Source organism: Heteronotia binoei, chromosome 10 (assembly GCF_032191835.1).
Source record: "Heteronotia binoei isolate CCM8104 ecotype False Entrance Well chromosome 10, APGP_CSIRO_Hbin_v1, whole genome shotgun sequence".
NCBI classification, from domain to species: Eukaryota; Metazoa; Chordata; class Lepidosauria; order Squamata; family Gekkonidae; genus Heteronotia; species Heteronotia binoei.
In genome coordinates this window covers 70,083,453-70,101,868 of record NC_083232.1, presented here as the reverse complement: position 1 = coordinate 70,101,868, position 18,416 = coordinate 70,083,453, and the positions used below count along the sequence as shown (strand labels likewise).

General features: G+C 45.4%; 1 protein-coding gene across 1 annotated transcript in view; it reads right to left on the bottom strand.

The window, feature by feature from the left end:
* The window catches only part of SH3BP5 (SH3 domain binding protein 5), a 42,980-nt gene extending 33,437 nt beyond the window's left edge, over positions 1–9,543 (bottom strand). Inside the window, exons 1-2 of the mRNA XM_060248865.1 lie at positions 9,440–9,543; positions 7,324–7,386 (exon numbers count right to left, since the gene is read on the bottom strand). Of these exons, the coding sequence (XP_060104848.1) occupies positions 7,324–7,386; positions 9,440–9,526 (150 nt within the window). The 5' untranslated portion in view covers positions 9,527–9,543. The remainder of the gene's footprint in view (positions 1–7,323; positions 7,387–9,439) is intronic.
* Positions 9,544–18,416: the final 8,873 nt, after the last annotated feature.

Here is an 18,416-nt window from a genome sequence, read left to right as displayed (position 1 = left end):
TAAAACAGCATTTAAAAACATATAAACATACAAACATAACAACACCAGTGAGGAGGGCCAATAAGAGTTAGGGAGCATCTGCCAAACAAAACAAGAGAGCCTTCACCTGCAACAACAGAGGGAGACGAACCAGCCTCCCTAGGGACGGAACTCTAAAGTTTTGGCCCCATGACTGAGAAAGCCATTTCTTGGGTTGCCAACCAAATAGCCTCATTTGGCGGGAGCACCGGAAGCAGGACCTCCAAAGATGACTGGAGTGAATGGGTAGATCGGGGAAGGCAGTCCTTAGGGTGTGCTGCCCCCAAGCCGTATAGAACTTTAAAGATCTATAACAGTACCCTGAATTGGTCCTGGAGCAAGCTGAAAGTCAATATAGATGGAACAGGACTGAAGTGATATGGTCCCTATGACCCACTCAAGTCAGCATTCTGGCCACAGAATTTTATCTTGAAATAAACCAGATGTTTGGTGGAAGTTCCTAGAAACAACTTAGGACAACTTGGCAATATTCCACTGTTCCATTTAGCAATGCAGATTGGCTGGGATGAGAGCAGCCTGAACTCAGGCCATGCCTCACAAGAGTAAGGTGAGCCAAGTGGATGATTTTAATAGTTTAAAAAGCTCTCAGTGGTACAGCGCGTTATATCTTTATGACTTTAAATTCTTCTACTTTACATTCAGAAATGTGTCCTTTTAGAGTTTCCCTGGAATCTGACCCTCAGGACTACAGTTCCTACTAGAAAGCAGCATGGAAAAGGAGGGAGAAAAAACAGAAGAGAAAGGACAATAGGAAAAGAAAGCATAATAAAACATCCCAGTGTGTCCTCTGCCCTGACCTGGATAGCCAGGCTAGCCTGATCTCATCAGAAGCTAAGCAGGGTTAGCCCTGGTCAATATTTGGATGGGAAATACAGGGTCACCACACAGAGGCAAGCAATAGCACACCACTTCTGAACATCTCTGCCTTGAAAATTCTACAGGGTTGCCATAAGTTAGCTTCATGGTCACTGCTTACTGAACGCACTGCCTGCGGCTGCTTACCTAATGAAAGGCTATATGCAGACAAATAAATTCCCATTTTGTTCCTTGTTTACAAACCAGGATTCTGAACCTCTTGCTTTCATCTTGGTGTTCAGGCAAGAAAAAAGCTTGCAATTTGCTGAAGTATTCAAATATTACAAATTGCAATTTATAACAAACCAGAAAATGTCAGAACAGCAGAGTCCAACAACAAACCAGGCCAACTGGACACACAGCAAAAACATACTATCCAGAAACTAAATGAAGAGGTCCATACACATAAAGGCAGATGAACTGCTTCCCAGTCAGCAGGAGTCAACAAAATTGCATTATGTGAAATTGTTTTTAACTTGTCTAATAAGCAAACCAAGCGGTTTCTCTAGTACACCCTTTTTTGATTAATCAGCTCCATCTATCTAGTACATTTTATCCCACCTTGCTTTCTTCCAAGGAGATCAAAGAGGTATGAATGATTCTCATCCCCATTTTATTCTGATAAAAATCTGTGATGTAGGGTAGGCTGAAAGAGAGACTGGCCCATTGTCATCCAGCAAGTTTCATAGCAAACATGGATCTGAACCCGGGTTTCTCCAACTTTAGTCTGATACTTCAAACAACATACTACACAAGTCATAGGCTTCAAATCTCATATGAATAAGAAGTCATATCAGTACCCACATGAGTGTCAAGCATTCCAGTTCAAACAGTGGACCACAAAACCATAGCCATAGCCCTAAATGAAGCATAGTTGAGTACAGAGTTGCCAGGAGGTTTGGAAAGGGGCAGTATTGGGGGGGGAGATGAGGCCTCCTCTACTTATAAGAAATTCTGATCATACACCTTCTGGTGACTCCTAGAGGTACCCTAGAGCTCCCCTTTGTCACTTCCAGGTACCCTAGGAATCACCAGGAGCTCTATGGTCAGAACTTCCTGTAAGTAGATGAAGCTTTATTTTCTTTTTAATTTTTTTCCTCAGGACAATGTCCCCAGTTTCCACACACCAACCAAGTGAGTATCAGCAGCCAAATGCAGCAATCACCTGAAGGTCTCCTGCCATAAGCAGGCAAATGCCCCTAGGTGAGGGGCAGACAAGGTCAGAATTTTCTGGGTCTCTTCTTTGGACAGAAATGGTGACCATGTAACGGAAGGAAGCCAGAAAACATGTTGGGGTACAAAATCTGAAGGGCAAAAAGTACCGGACTGCTCATCTATTAGTTTGGAATCCTACTGAACATGTAAAAGCATATAGGTTTATCTCTGTCAGAAACCGAGAGAACTATTCTATGCCACTGGTCCTCAATACAAGGTACATGAGAAGGGGGAAAACAATTTTTATGCAATTCTTTTGAATGTGAGTCAGTCTGAATAGCAAAAGATAAATTTCCTTAGCCTGATTCAAAATAACCCCAATAGAAACAGATCATTTTGCATAGTAAATACAGAACAGAATAGTTCAGCTTAGGCCCTCAGAAGTCTTCCAGCCACCATGCCTGCCACAGGACATAAAATGTCTTAAATAAACATGTTTTAAATACATAAATATATACACACCCTTCCATTCTATTCTTTCCGAAACTCACTTTACTGACGTGGAAATATGGCAGGGTGGACTTGTGATAACTACAGGCCACAACACTAAGGCCTGGGCACTGGTATACGCTGGTGCCAGAAACCTTAGTTACTGATTCTGTAAACATGAGCTGGAAAGCTACACACACAGCTTCAGTGCTAGTTCTCCGAGATCATAATGTACATCAATGCCAGTTCTCCGAGGTCATCATTCACATCACTGCCCAGGAACCTCACGCTTCTAAGCAGAGCAAAGGGATACATAAACATGTGTCACAACTCATGCTCAGTGTGTCATTACATGCTTGACAGAGACCTTGGCAAGAACACTGCATTCTGCAAAGATGAGCTCTCGCACCTCTGTTGGCTCAAACAGGCTAAGCACTGAAGATTTTTCACAACTCCCCTCCAATGCCTCAAGTGATTTTGAGGACATGGAGACATACTAGTTCTTCTGATACTCAGGCCTCATTTTGGACAGAAGCTCACAGGAGAGGAGCTCTGGAACCTCTAAATCTTATTGTGCTCTTTCTTTCCCCCCGCCCCCCTCAAAAAACTTGTTTCTGTTTATGGGAATAAGGTTTTATTATGACAATTATAACTCAAGAAGCATTTAAAAGGTAGGTGCTGAGCTGATATAATTTAGTACACCTTCCAGTGATGTCAGGGGTGTGTGGCATATTCAAATGAGTTGTGCTAATGAGCCCCAGCATCTCTTTTTCTACAAAATGAGCCCTGCTGATACTCAACTCCCAAAATTAGTTTGTCCAACCACCACAAGCCACTTATTACCATTGAATTGTAGCTTCAAACTGAGTTTAGCTCTGAAACTCTGAGTGAAGGGCAGGGTATAAATCCAATCTCTTCTTCTAGTTTATTTCAATTGTCTCATTAATAATTTCATTTTGTATGCCCAGGGCCAGCCCTGCCACTAAGCAAACTAGGCAACCACCTAGGACACCGTCCTTCTGAATTGGGCACTCCCATGTGAGTCAGTGACATCATCATTGCGGGAGTCGGGGAGGGCACCAGAGATTAGCCTTGCCTAGGGTACCATACAGTCTAGGGCCATACCTGTGTAAGCCACCTTGAAAACCAGGTACTGGAAGGTTGTGGAGTAAATGTTCCCACACAACATACCCTCCCAGAACAAATCCAACTAGGCTTCAGAGATTACCCTCATTTGAAATAAGAGTGACTGACACAAGCCATACAGGCTAAATGCATGTTTACATACAAAGGAAGCGTGGGAATGGCAGTGAGATCTAGTTCATAGGCATCAACTGATGCCCATGACATCACTGGAGGGGTGCGTCAAGCCCTTTCTCCACCTACCATGTGAAATGGGTCAGCAAAAGCAGAATTGCCAAGGTTTCCCCTTATCCCTCCCTTGGGAGATCATGTGCTCACTCCCTCCTGAACTTGAGTGACCCCTAGACTTCCACTGCCAACAGAAGCAAGTCTAGCCCTGTCTCTCTCTGTTACCAAGGGCTGGGGAAAATACACCCCCGTCCAGCTATGCTAAAACAGCCCTCTTAGTGCTGTAGCAGCACTCTTCTGAGAACCACCATCCTATGCCCCCAAAAGGCATTCAAACAATCTAAGATGCCACTCTCAACGTAACTGTATGTAAACTTCCAAGGCACGATAGGATTACATGCACCGAAACCCTACCCAAATTCCAGCTTGGAACAAAATAAATATTATTAATTGCAAGACAGATAGCTCATCAATGCAGACACAATGGAACAAGCTCGAATTAACTACGTGTGCTTCTCTCCTATTAAAAGGCATCACACACGTATTCTCACACACACCAAATAAAAGACTGCTGAAGCAGCCCTCACGATTGAAATGCTATTTACAAGAGGTTCCTGCATAAACGCTTCAGTCATAAACAGGCATATTAGAGAAGCTAAGCATTACAATCCCTCTGAGGACCCCCCCATAATCCTTTGCTGTAGCATTAGTGCTCAGCTTTCTACTTCGTGCCAACAGAATTATAGATTTTAACCAAGCCCAATCAAAGGCTCATTAAGAAGCAATAGATTAAATTTATATGCATCTAGCAACAGCCTAATGCTTTTCACCACCCATTTTCTCTCTGCCACACAAGGAGACCATTGCAGCAATCTACACAGCAGGCCCCAGCCATTCATGAATTGCAACTGTTGCTCCACAGCACAACACCGAGATGAAGCAATGGGACAAGGGAGGCCATTCATTATCTTAGGAAACCACAGAAAGGGACATCGCAGTCTGGTCACCAGCCTTTAGCACATTTTGCTTGTTTTTTGTTATGGAAATGGTTTACAGTGAACAAAAACTTGAACAGCTCAAGTGTCAATGTATGACATCTGAGACTGAACAGTTACATGTAGCCTCACACTGAATTTAAACTTTGTCACAGAACCCTGACTCACCCTAAGAGCATGTGTTCGCCTTGGCATGCCAAAAGCAGAATTTCACACACAGTGGTGAATGTCCACGACTGCTCAGAAATGTGCTGGGAACAGCCCAAAGTCAGCATATGCTCGGTTCTTTTGCCCTTCAGCAAAAAAGAGCCCCATGGTGCAGTGTTAAAGCTGCAGTACTGCAGTCTTAAGCTCTGCTCACGATCTGAGTTTGATCCTGGCGGAAGCTGGGTTCAGGTAGCCGGCTCCAGGTTGACTCAGCCTTCCATCCTTCCGAGGTTGGTAAAATGAGTACCCAGCTTGCTGGGGGGGAAGTGTAGATGACTGGGGAAGGCAATGGCAAACCACCCCGTAAAAAGTCTGTCGTGAAAACGTTGTGAAAGCAACGTTACCCCAGAGTCAGAAACGACTGGTGCTTGCACAGGGGACTACCTTTACCTTTAAAATGAACATTAGTTGCTACAGAATAGTCAAGCCTGAACCACCATGCCTGTCCACCACAGCTTGTGGTCCACCAGTTGCTGTGGACTCTTATTAACTTGGTGAGTCACGAGCTGTGAAGGCAGTGGAAAGTTCTGTCCTCCTCTTCCGCATCTCTTAAACCATGGAAAAGGATGACAGAGACATATTTCTGGGCGTGACTCACAAGCAACACTTTCTTTTCACTGCTCCTGAGGGGAAGCTACTGGTGAAGAAATGTACATACCCTCAAAAGCTTATACCCAGAATTAAACTTTGTTGGTCTTAAAGGTGCCACTGGACTCAAACTTTTGTTCTGTTGCTTCAAACTAACACGGCTGCCCACCTGAATACATTTAATGAGAAATAGTAGATCAGTGCTTCCATATAACTGTCTCAGGGGTCCAAAACAAACCCTCAGCATCTCTCATTTATAAACGTATCCAGCCTTGATTGAAAAAGAGTATGTTTCAGATCAGCAGCCCAGAGGACGTGGCAGAAATCTCTTATCTGAAATTACCACAGTTCCTCTGCCCTGCCAATGCTGGTTACTGTCTGCTGGAGATGGGAAGCAGAAGTTTAAATGTCAAATGACAGGAAATAAGGATTACTGCAAACACCATATGGCCTCTTCTTTCAAAAGGTCCTGGGTGACAACAGGTATGCATTCAAACCAAGAGGAGCAAGTAATATGGATGTAGGCAGACAACCACATGGGGATAGGCCCAAGGATGTGGGACAGGGGAGAAGACAATTCTAATTGTTCAAAGACCAAATGCATGTATGATTGTCATGATAGTTTAGCCTTACAAAAACAAAGTTTTATTCTGACCTGTTGGCAGCACCCAGAAATACGCCACTAAGCAGAGCAAGGGAGAAAACAAGTACCCCACTAGCCTTTGAAATTTATTTCATAAAGTTCAGCGCTTAAAACCCAAGAGATCTGCACCAAACTATCAGATGAACCAGGCATATGAAAGTGAAGACAATGTTCCCTTTGCAAGGCCAGCTGTACAAAGATTGTTACAGCACACAAGAGGAAAATCCTGTGTCTCTTAATGTTTGTTATGTGCACAACGCATCCTATTTTCAGATTTCATTTTTTGGCTGTCACTACAATCCCTCCTCTCCCAGTTTGTGAATTCCTGTGGCCCAGAAGTCCATCCCATCTGTGCTTCAGCATCTTGCAGTAATTGCTGCAGTTATGAACCAAATTTCATACCTGTCTTCAGGAGATCAAATGTTCCATATTCTGACATTTCTAGGCACAAAGGTGTGCTCAACTATGGGTTTCAATTCTGTGAAAGTCTCTTAATTTTGCTAGACATACAGGTTCCTAACAGTGCCATCTCAAGTGAATTTACAGCCTTCTAAGCTCACTGCCTTCAATGGGCTTAGAAGGGCACAACTCTGTTTAGGACAGCACTGTCAATGTCTTTCACTTGGAAACACCATCCCAGAATCCTGCAGTGTTTAGCAGATCAGTACAGCAGGAAGACAGTCAACCTAACAAATCCCAAAGCAGTGTTTGCATACCTAAGCGTAGGATTAATTACCATTCTGACTGCTATATATGATCCCTCGGTGTAGGATATCAGAGGATTACTGAAAGCCAGGGTGCTATACATAGTAATGTCACTCCATTCCAGTGTCTGAGCAAATGATGTCTGACCTACTTTTGCTTCATTCTCTGGCTTAGGTCACATACACATCTTTTAATTTTACAATTTCTTTGGAAGATCTGGCCTTCGGTGCAAAAAAAAAAAAGCCACACACTGTTTTCTTTTTGAAATAATATTAGAAATACAGCAAGATCTCTCATAGGAGTGTGTTTATATAAGAAAAAAATCCAACACTGTACCTCAAGCTCGGTTTCTCTCCGATTAATATCATCAGTGGACTGATTCAACTTTTCAAGCTCCCCCTGGAAGAAAGCCAAGAAACAGGCTCATGTCAAGCAGTAAGGAACTGACACAACAGGGAAGGAGCGAGGTTATTAAGTGTCATCTGGCATTTCGCACAGGGGCCCCAGCTGGAATGTTAAATGGAAACAGAAAGATAGAAAACATTTAAAGAGCAAAGCAGAACTCAGCTGCCTCAAGACATCTGCAGTGAGACTATTTAGGGGGACGAGGAGAGGTTGAGAGATGTTGTGAGTTGTTCTTGTTTATCACTGAAGTCCCTTGTTTCTGTTTAGATTTGGGGTCTTCATCATATAAGCCTCAAAGGCCAACGAACTTACTAGGAGAAGTGGTTTGTTCAGTGGCAAAGAAACCATCATTCAAGTGAACATAATAGATTTACTTCTCACTATTTCCAATTCCCATTCCAATACTGCATCCTTTTCTTTTGATATTTAACTGCAGCATTGCTGGAAGAAAGTCATGCAGGTACACAGTGATAATACTTAGAATTTATACAGTGCTTTTAAACTTCCGAACACACACACAGTGAGTAACAAGAACCTGTTAAGGCAGGTCAGTATTATCATCTCCATAGAGTCAGGTGGAGAAAAGATAACACCATGTCACTTGAACCAGAGACTTCTGGGGCTCATAGTCCACATCTCATCCCAGCCACTTGCTGAGCCTCTCAGTCCAGTCCACATGGGTGGAAACAAATGCAGTTTTAGACAAGATGGTACCACTGTGCTTTTGAAGTCCACTGATCAGCCTATCAGGAAGGCTGAATTTCAACTGTTTAAAATTTTGTATTACTTAAGAGGTGACTTTTATCAAATCCATCTTTTCATGCATGAAATTTTTCACCTCAACCTCTCCTGGTATGGAAAGATTTAGCACCTGCAGGCCAATTTCCTCTACCATCCTCCTCCCTAAGAAGCCTAGAGGGTTTTTTTCAATCCACAGCAGTTTAAGGTTGATGTTTCCTTGTAATTAAACTATCTGTATGCACAACGATGCTGGTGATCACTGACAAAGAGGGGAAATTCATGTGTATCAAACTGACAAGGTTTTCCTCACTGCAACCTTGCTTGTTTCACCAGAAACTAAGACCGGGAGGGGGAGGGGTTTGAGAGGAGATAAATTCAGAAAGGGGAGTTAGATGCTTTCAGACAACCTCCCTCCCCTTCAGATGGGATTGGGGCTGATAACCGCAGAGGATCAACACCATCTGGTGCAGGCAAAAAGGAGGCGGGGAGTGTCCTTTTCCAATCCAGATAGGGGAGTGTCTTCTCCCAGTCTATATGGAGCGGAGGCGGAACACTGAGCGGAGGCGCAAGCAGTGAAGCCTTATGGTTACAGCTCTGCCAGTCGGGGCAAATCTTCCCAAAGCCATGCAGCTCGCGAGGTGACCTTGAGGCAGCCCGTCCCCCTGGGTTTTGGTGTCAGATTCAAAAGACGGGGAGAGGAGAAAAATGAAAACCGGGCGCAGCGTCTCGATCAATTGCAGCTAAATAAAGTTGTGGTTGGGGAGGAGACGCATTCGCCGAAGCAGGCGGTGGTTAAAGTGTTTTTTTTCCCCAAAACGCCCCCAGGGCTTGGGCCTCAGCAGCCGAGGAGCTGCCCTTGCCCGCGTCCTCCTTTGCTCCGCCATCCCAGAAGGGAGGCTCCTCCTCGGAGCATGAAGACCCGCTGCCAGCTCCCGAAGCCGCGGAGAAGCAGGGCCCGCCGGGCAGCCGATGCCGGCCGCAGGAGGGCCAGGCGAGCCTGCGGGGCGTCCCACGCGCCCTTTGCAAGGCAAAGCAGCACCTGGCGCTTGCAACGTGTCGCCGGCGAGCTGCAAAGCCACCTCCGCAGAAACCTAATGAGGGGTCCCTCCCTCGGGATTGCAATGGGGGGGGGGAGGGAGGGTCTCTGCAGGGCCTCCCCTTCCCAACAAAAGGCATCTAGCAACGCCGCAAACCCCCCCAGCCAAGGCGCACCCCCCGCACCCGCTTCGCAAGGGCACGCTGCACCACCGCCGAGCTGAGGGGCGTGAGCGCGGGCACAGCCTCGCAAGCCTCCCGCCTTCCTGACCTGGATGCGGGGGTCCACTTCTTCCTCGTCTTCCTGCGGCTGGCCCTCACCCTCTTCCCCCCGCGTCCTCCGCAGGGCAGGGTCCATGGCGAGCGAGCCAAGGGGCTGCTGGCACAAGCGCCTCTCCTCTGGAGCCCGCCGCTTCTCGGCCCCGACAAGACGCTCGGGTGGCTCTGCGGGGTGCCTCGGCTGCCCTCCGCTGGCGGCGCCTGGCCTGAGCCTCCCTCGCTGCAGGGCTGTGGTCGGAAGGCAGAGAGAGGAGAGGAACCGCGTCTCCGTTAGAGGGGAGGAGGGAAAAAAGCAACGCCGCTCTGCTTCGCCTCGCCCCCTTACTGGAACTGGCGCTGCTGCGGTTGCTGCTCTAGCCCTACAGTGGGCTCCCTCCTCCTCGCTCCTTTTCTCTCCCGCTCAGACTGTGGGCCATGTGCCTCCCACGGCCTCCTGCCGAGGCGCCCAGCGGAGAGGTCTGGACGCAGCTGGACTCTCTCCATTGCATTCCCGCCCTCTTCCTCGCTTCTCTCCAAAAACACTTATCATGCTACGGGGGGGGGGGGGGGAGTCTTTGCTTTTGCTGATCAGGCCTTCTGCGGGACAATGTCTCCGGGGCCGTCCGAGCAAAAGATGGTTCAGTATGTGTAGGGTGGGAGGGGGCTCATCCTGTACCTGCGGAAAAGCTCCCCCTTCTTTCCTCCAGAATGGGAGGGGGGTTAGTTGTGCTTACTTCGAATGGATTTCACCTTCAGGAGCCTTCTATGTAGACAGAATGCTACCCCCATACACAAAAGTTCGTCCTGTGTGATAAAAGGTACAAAGGTCTGTTATTTAATGGGGTTGCCAACTGCTGCTTGGGAAATACCTGGAGATTTGGGGGCGGAGCCTGAGAAGGACAGGGTTAGAGAAGGGGTGGGAACACAGATATAATGCCTTAGAGTCCACTGCAGCCATTTTCTCTAGGGTAACATCTCTGTCATCTGGAAAGCAGTTCAAATTCTTGGAGCTCTTCAGCTCCCTCCTGGAAGTTGGCAACCCTAGGAGGAAATGTCATATGGTGTACTGTACCTTCACCGGATTACACAAAACATATAATATTTGCCTGCTTCACACAAGATATGGACATGACCATGTCTTTCACTATGACTGCATATATTCCAGACTTGAGTTTGAATACATTAAAGAGGCTTGAAGGCTAAACCCCAGTAATAATAAAAAGAATATGTCATGGAATCACAACTACGGTTGTCAAGTCCATGTTGGAAAATACTTGGGAGACTTTGGGGGTGGATCCAGGAGAGGGCAGGGTTCGGGGAGGGGAGGGGCCTCAGTATGCTACAATGACATAGAGTCTGCCCTTCAAAGCAGCCATTTTCTCCAGGGGAGTTGATCTCTGCCAGCAGGAGATCAGCTGTAAAAGCGGAAGATCACCAGGCCCCACCTGGAGGCTGGCAACCCTAACAACTCACGGGGACCTATCCAGTGGGGCATTCCAGGCAAGACATGAACAGAACATTGCCTTCCTCTACACAGCAACCCCATTCCTCCTTGGCTCCCACCTGAGTCCTGATGGTGGCCAACCCTGCTTAGCTCCCAGGCTCTTGATGAACTCAGGCTAAATTGGGCTATTCAGGAGACTCTAGCCCTGTGCCAACAAGTAAGACTTCCCTGAATTAGGGAGAGAGAGTTTGCACTTATATATTCATCATCTGCATGACTGCAGTGCTTGCATGCATGATGGGGTGCTTGCATGCATGAGTTGGCCATCAGCTCCCACATCGCCTCCAGCACTTCTCAGTGCTGTTATGTTAGTCTACACATCAAGCAAGTCAAGTGATGACAAATCACATACAATTACTAGTAAGTGATATGTATGCATCATCGATCATTTTCATCTAGAGGTATGGAACCAAACAAGCCAGCCATAAAGCAGCTATAGTGAAAAAGTGCAAATAACAGTGACCTGTTTGCATCTTTATGCGTGGGTACACTCACACAACCATATTGGATAGTTTTGTATGAGGGCACATGGCATCCACGCCAAAGTAATTGTGCGATAGCCCCAGGCAACTTTCAGCCACCCACCTGCCCAACAGATTCAGCCTGCATTTCCTTAGGTAGACGATACATCCCAGAAACGTACATTACAATAGTAAAAGAATACGAGAGGAGCCCAGCCATCTGAATGTGAGGTTTCTTGTCAGATTGGTAGGCTGATGCTATTAAGCCAAATAGGGCTCCCATGGGCAACATTTGGGAGAATGATAACTTGTTAGGGTTTCCAACTTGGGGTTGGGAAATTCCTGGAGATTTGGAGGTGGAGCCTGTGAAAGTCAGGATCTGAGAGGTAAAGTAAGGACTTCAGTGGAGTATAATGCCATTGAACCTACTTTCCAAAACTGTCAGGATTTTTTTCCAGGGCATCTGATTTTTGCCATCTGGAGATTGCCAGATTTCTTTCAGCGTCATAGACCTGGGAAGCTGGCTCCTATTTGTAGATGTGTGGTCTTGCCGCACTGACCCATACAGCAGTAACCTCAAGGTTAGATTATTTAAACATGCTGTAGAGCTTCCCCTGAAGGTGACAGAGAAACTTTACCTGGTGCAAAATGCAACAGCCTGTTTGGTTGTATTGTATCCTAATCCCTTCACTGGCTACATGTTGGTTACTGGGTCCACTTCAAGATGCTGGTGCTGGCCTTTAAAGCTCCTCTTGACCTGTGGCCCACATACCTAAAGAACTGCCTCTCTCTTCTTCCAGAAGGGTCTGTTGCCTGTGTCCTTTGTCTTGGACATATTCTGACTTTCTCAGTCACCAAGCTGTATTTTGGAACAACCTTCCAAAAGAGATCAGAAGGGCTTCTATTTACTGGCAGAACTTTCCAGACCTTTAATAGGCTGCTGTTCTGTTTTAATTTTAGAGGGTAGCTTTGTTGGTCTGAAGTAGGACAGTTAGATTCAAGTCCTGTAGTGTATGTTTTCAAGAGTCAAGGCTCCCTCCATCAGACATGAGCAGAAATGGAGATCTCTGCATCTTTATATCCCAGTCAGAAGGTGTGGGAGGGTGTTGTAAAGAATGCAGAGGTACAATGCTTATTGTGATCAGCTTGATTAGAGCAGAGGGAAAATGCTTGGGGGTTAAAAATTGGTATCTAAAGTGAGATAAGAATCCTATGTCTCTATTCAGCTGGGGAGGGTCCATTGTTCTGAACTTGTGAATGAACTCAAATTGTGCTGTAATTTCCCCTTGACGTTTCTTTGTTTGAGGACTGCCACTCTTAGGTCAGCAATGGAATAACCTGAAAGATTTAAATATTCTCCCACTGTTTTCTGAGTGTTGTGGTTTTTAATGTTGGATTTATGTGTGTTGATTCTTTTGTATAGGGAGTGGCCTGTTTGGCTGATGTAGAGAATGGAAAGGCACTGCTAACGTTTGATAGCGTATATGGAATATGAACAAGTTAATGAACCTGAGATGGTATGGCTGGCATTGTAAAGGACAGTTATTATGTTGTCAGCATGAATATGGGGACAGAGTTGGCATCTCGGTTTGTTGCAGACCCTGGTCCCAAAGTCCATGCCCAAATTAGGAAGGTATTGCTGTAGATTAAAAGTTATCTATAGCTAGGAGGCTATCTATGGGCAAGACAATGTTTGTCTCCCAATGCCTGAGAGAGGGGAATATCATTGTCTGGCATAGGTAGAAGAAGATATTGGATTTATATCCCGCCCTCCACTCCGAAGAGTCTCAGAGTGGCTCACAATCTCCTTTACCTCCCCCCCCCCCCCACAACAGACACCCTGTGAGGTAGATGAAGATATTGGATTTATATCCCGCCCTCCACTCCGAAGAGTCTCAGAGCGGCTCACAATCTCCTTTCCCTTCCTCCCCCACAACAGACACCCTGTGAGGTGGGTGGGGCTGAGAGGGCTCTCCCAGCAGCTGCTCTTTCAAGGACAGAGTCTCAGAGTGCCTCACAATCTCCTTTACCTTCCTCCCCCACAACAGACACCCTGTGAGGTAGATGAAGATACTGGATTTATATCCTGCCCTCCACTCCAAAGAGTCTCAGAGCGGCTCACAATCTCCTTTCCCTTCCTCCCCCCCCCCACAACAGACACCCTGTGAGGTAGATGATAGGTTACAGATAATTAATGATGCTTTGAACTGTCTTGAGCTGAGTGCTGTATGTGACCTCTGCTGTTGTTTTGTTTGGACCTATCTATCGCTTAGTATCATTCTAGCTTTGTTGATCTGTTTCCTAGGGTTGCCAGCCTCTTGGTGGGGTCTGGAGATCTCTCGCTTTTACAACTGATCTCCAGCTGGCAGAGATCAGCTCCTCTGGAGAAAATGGCTGCTTTGAAGGGTAGACTTTATGGCATTGTACCCTGCTGAGGCCCCTCTGGCAACCCTACTCTTTCCTCATGACATCAGGCGGGTATTGTAATTCCAAGAATGTGTGCTGTAGATCTATAACAGTAAGGATAAAAATTTAATCTTCCAGATCATTCCACTGCTGACCTAAGAATTACAGTCCTTAAAATTACGAGATTGCTAAACTTGAGTTCATTCACAAATTCAGAACAATGGACTCCCCTCCTCCCGGGGCTGAACCAGGGATGTAGGATTCTTAACTCATGATACCAATGTTCTGACCCCAAGCATTTCTGCTCTCTGCTTTAACCAAGATCACCAAGGGTTGCCAGGCCCAGATGGGGGAGCAGAGGTGCTAGATCCAGGTTGGGAAACTCTTGGAGATTTGGGGGTGGAGCTGGCGGAGGACAGGGACCTCAGTGGGGTACCATGCCACAGAGTCCACCTTCCAAAGCATCAGAACTGATCACTGATCTCTGTAGTCTGAACATGAGCTATAATTCTGGGGGATCCCCAGGTCCCACTTAGAGGCTGGCATCCCTAATTGTATTTCTGCATCCTTTACAAACATTCTTTCCGTAACCCTCCCACCTTCTGACTGGGATAACAAGACTTCGAGATCTCCATTCCTACTTGTGTCTGATGAAGGAACCTTTGACTCTTGAAAACTCATCCCCTGAAAATCTTATTGATCTCTAATGCACTAGTGGACTTGAATCTAACTGTTCTATTTTAAGGGGTTTTTGAAATGTCATTTGAGATGTACTTGATATATATTGGTTTGGGTTGTGGGTCGCCCACCTTGTCAAGAGAAAGGCAAACTTAGTAAATAAATTTTCCTGTCTGAAGAAACAGGAGAATCAGTCCGGAGTGTTGCCTAGCTACACAGACACTATTGCAAGGAATGGCCATCTCTTTCTGCCCTTCACAGTCAAGAGCAACATTCTTCCTCAACCTTCTGATAAAACCAGGCTTGTCTGCTAGCGCTTCCCACTTTGAAAATGGTCCCTGCCTTGGGCGTGCAACTCCAAATGGGGCAAATACCACCACCACCCCAGTCACCTGGGCACAGAAAAATGGGGGGACAAGAGCCCCCCCTACTCCCTGCACCACAATCCCAAGGAGATTCAGGGCCCCTGCAAAATTTTAACATTGAAAGACAGTCTCCACAGCTTCTGGGTGACTGTGGGAAATGCAAATAAGATTTGTGGTACCCAAATTCAACTTTTTCAAAGTCCTAACTTCTAGTTTGCACATTTAGTACCAGTTAGCAGGTAATCATATCTCTGAAACCATGCTTTGAAAAGCTGCACTTGCTGCAGCTGGTACACTACACAAGCAAGCTTGGTGGTTTTTTTTTTTTTTTTTTTAAAGTCATATGGCAACCCTCTTGCAAACCTGTGGTCAATATGTTCCTCTTTCTTTGTGCACGCTAATTCTAAAAACTTAAAGACACAAACTCATCTCTACTTTAAAAGCATCACAGTTGTATATGACTGGCCATAAAGTCAAAAATGCCATGAGTCTGACTGTGGATTGAAAGAAATCTCTAGATGCTTGCATGGTGGCAGAAATGCATATGCAAAAAGCACATTGCGCAACCTTGAGTTGTGAGGCCTATTCAGCTGCAACTTAAAGAAGGGGGGTATAATCGCTGCACCTGCTGCATGTGCTTTGCTCTGCATCACTTCAAATGGGTGCCTTTTTTTAAAAGTGTAATAAAATATCAGGAGTGTATAGGAATAAAGCTACTAGCTAATATAGTAATAATCAGTGGGGAGGTTGTAGAAAAAGCCCAGCAGGAACTGTGTTCCTGCTCAAAAAAAAGCCCTGGCAATAATAGATCTTGATATTTCGCTGGTCTCTCCTTAATCTTCTAATTCGTAAATCCATGTAGGTAGTAGATTAGGAAGAGACCATCTGTCCATGCTCAGTGATACACCGTTCACTTTTATTATTTTGTACGGTCCACAGCTGCACTTTCATACTGGAATCAAGTTGTATTGTTCCCTGGTAAACCAGGGTTCAAAGTCTGCCCCAGGCTACTGTTTGCATTCATATTAATTTCTCTCCAGCGATTAGCTGCGCATTCCTAAACAGAGCAATATACCTTTCACTTCGATAAGACTTTGAAGGGTGGAACTGTAAATGAGGGCCAAGGCTGCAATCCTAAAAAATATTTCCTGAGTTTAAGATAAGCCTAGGATGCCAGCCTCCAGGTGGGACCAGGAGATCTCATGGAATTACAGCTCATATCCAGACTATAGAGACTAATTCCCCTGAAGAAAACGGCTGCTTTAGAGAGTGGACTCTATGGCATCATACCCCTCTGAAGTCCCTCTCCTTCCCAGGTTCTTTCCCAAAATCTCCAGGACTTTCTCAACCTGCCCCCACCCCTTGCTGGAGGCCAGGTAGACCTGGAAAACCTTGATTAAGCCAGGAACTAAAATAGGTTACTTCTGAGTAAACTGCTTAAGACTGTTCCCTGAAGTAAAAGTATGCCTTCCTGTGCCAATGGGCTTCAAATAGTCTAACACTTCTTTGGATGGACTTGTAAATTCGCCGAAAAGGTTTGGAGACCAGATAGTACAGCTTTCACTGTCTACAGAAAGACTTTGAAGGCTGCACAAGCCCAAATAGAATATTCAAGAGTGACTTGAGAATGCTACTGCTTCCTCTCAAATCTTTGTCAGGCATTACAGTGACAGAAAATCCCTATCACATAGAGAATGCAAAAAGGCCTGGGGAGGAATCATTAAATGTTCATGAACAGTATGTAAAAAGGCTTCAGTTTTTGCTTAATGCCTCCTGGCAACAGAAGTGTGTTAAGAGATGGCTGCACCTCCAGATTATCATCACATTCTGGACGATATCATCTTAGTATTTATTTTATACATCCTGCTTCCTTTATTGTCTGTCTTTCTTATGGAGACTCAAGGTAGATCACAACATTGTGAAAACGGAATCAAGGCCAGTGTATATATGCATATAATGGCATATAATAAACGATGCAATAAAACTGGATTATACAATTAGAGAACAATGAAATAAGAGTTTTATGCATCCACTGAACAATGAAATAGAGGAGAGGGAAACTGCCTACAGTATTTTCACAGACAATTAAAATTTCACACCTGTTTCCTTTGTAAAAAGTACCCTCCTACACATCTCTTTTTTACCAAATCTCTGTTCCATTTCTAAAAATGCCATCCTGAAGCTCCAATATAAATCCTTTAAATCAGAGTATATAAAAACATTTATAAACTAAAATTCCAAGAGATCATACAAGACATGCAGTTTCTTGTTTCTTAGTATGGAACTTCACAAGATAATGGCAGAATTTGGCTATCTGTCTAGAGATAGTTGGACTTGCATCCACCAAAAGTTTCTCCAAACATGCCTCGTCCGCGTCTGCCATTGGTTTAACTACAAACGGGGAAACAAACCTATCCCTCTGTACTTGGTGGAAAGGGCATTGAAAAAACATATGAGTCATCGACTCCACCTCTCCCATAGCACAAGGACAGCGTTGGTCTTCATACGGGACTTTTCTATATTTCCCTTCTAGCACCTTTGAGGGCATGGCTGCGCATCGAGCCAACGTAAAGGCTCTTCTGTGGGCTGGTACCTCCAAATAAAAGTACTTGGCCGTCCTCATAACATATTTGGTCTCAGTAGCTGCTAAAAAAGAGGGGGCCTGTTCTAGATCCCTTTGTCTCTCTATATCGCAGATTCTTTGTTTGATAATACTGAAGCTCCATTGTATACTTTCTGTGAATGTGGAGCCTGTCTTCCCATTAAACCATGAATGGCTCAGACCAAAAAGAAGCGAGACTCAAGAAGTGAGGTCATGCTGACCTTTTCAGAGGTGACTTAGCCTTTGCAATGAGCTAGCTAAAAGTCCAGATGAGCTAAAACTCAGATTTAGAAAGATTAACTAGTAGCTGTTGAAGGAATGGGTACAGAGCCAATCAAATCTGAAGTTTACCGACATCCAGGTGGAACCTGGAGATCTTCTGGTATTACAATTGATCTCCAGCCAATAAAAATCAGTTCCCCTGCAGAAAACAACTGCTTTGAAGGCTGGATGGTGGCATTATACTCTGCTGAGGTCCCTCCCCTCCCCAGGCTCCACCCCCAAACCTCCAAGTATTTCCCAACCCAGATAGCAACACTATGGCATTTGTATTCCCCCTCCCATGATCCCTGAGAGAAGGACATGGAAAAATATGAAATACCGATCATTGCTAATACAGTATGGGGAGTGGTTAGAATGGCAGAGGACTGTAGAGACCTGACTTCAAATTGCCACTACTTGACGGTGCGACCTCAGACTAATTTGTCCCCCCCTCACCTAACTTACCTCATAGGCTTGTTGTCAGTGCAATCCCAAGTAGAGACATACCCTTCTAAGTCCTTTTGAAGTCAAACAGGCTTTGGAGGGTGGCAGTCTACATAAGATGGCACTGTTAACTGCCTTATCATTGGATGCTTTGTGATTTATTTATCTAGGATTGTTCCTGGCCTATTTTTAGATAGTTTTATCCTCCTGTAGCTGGAAAAGAGGGGGAAATAGTGTGTAAATTCAATTATTTAAGAAAGCAAGCTGCC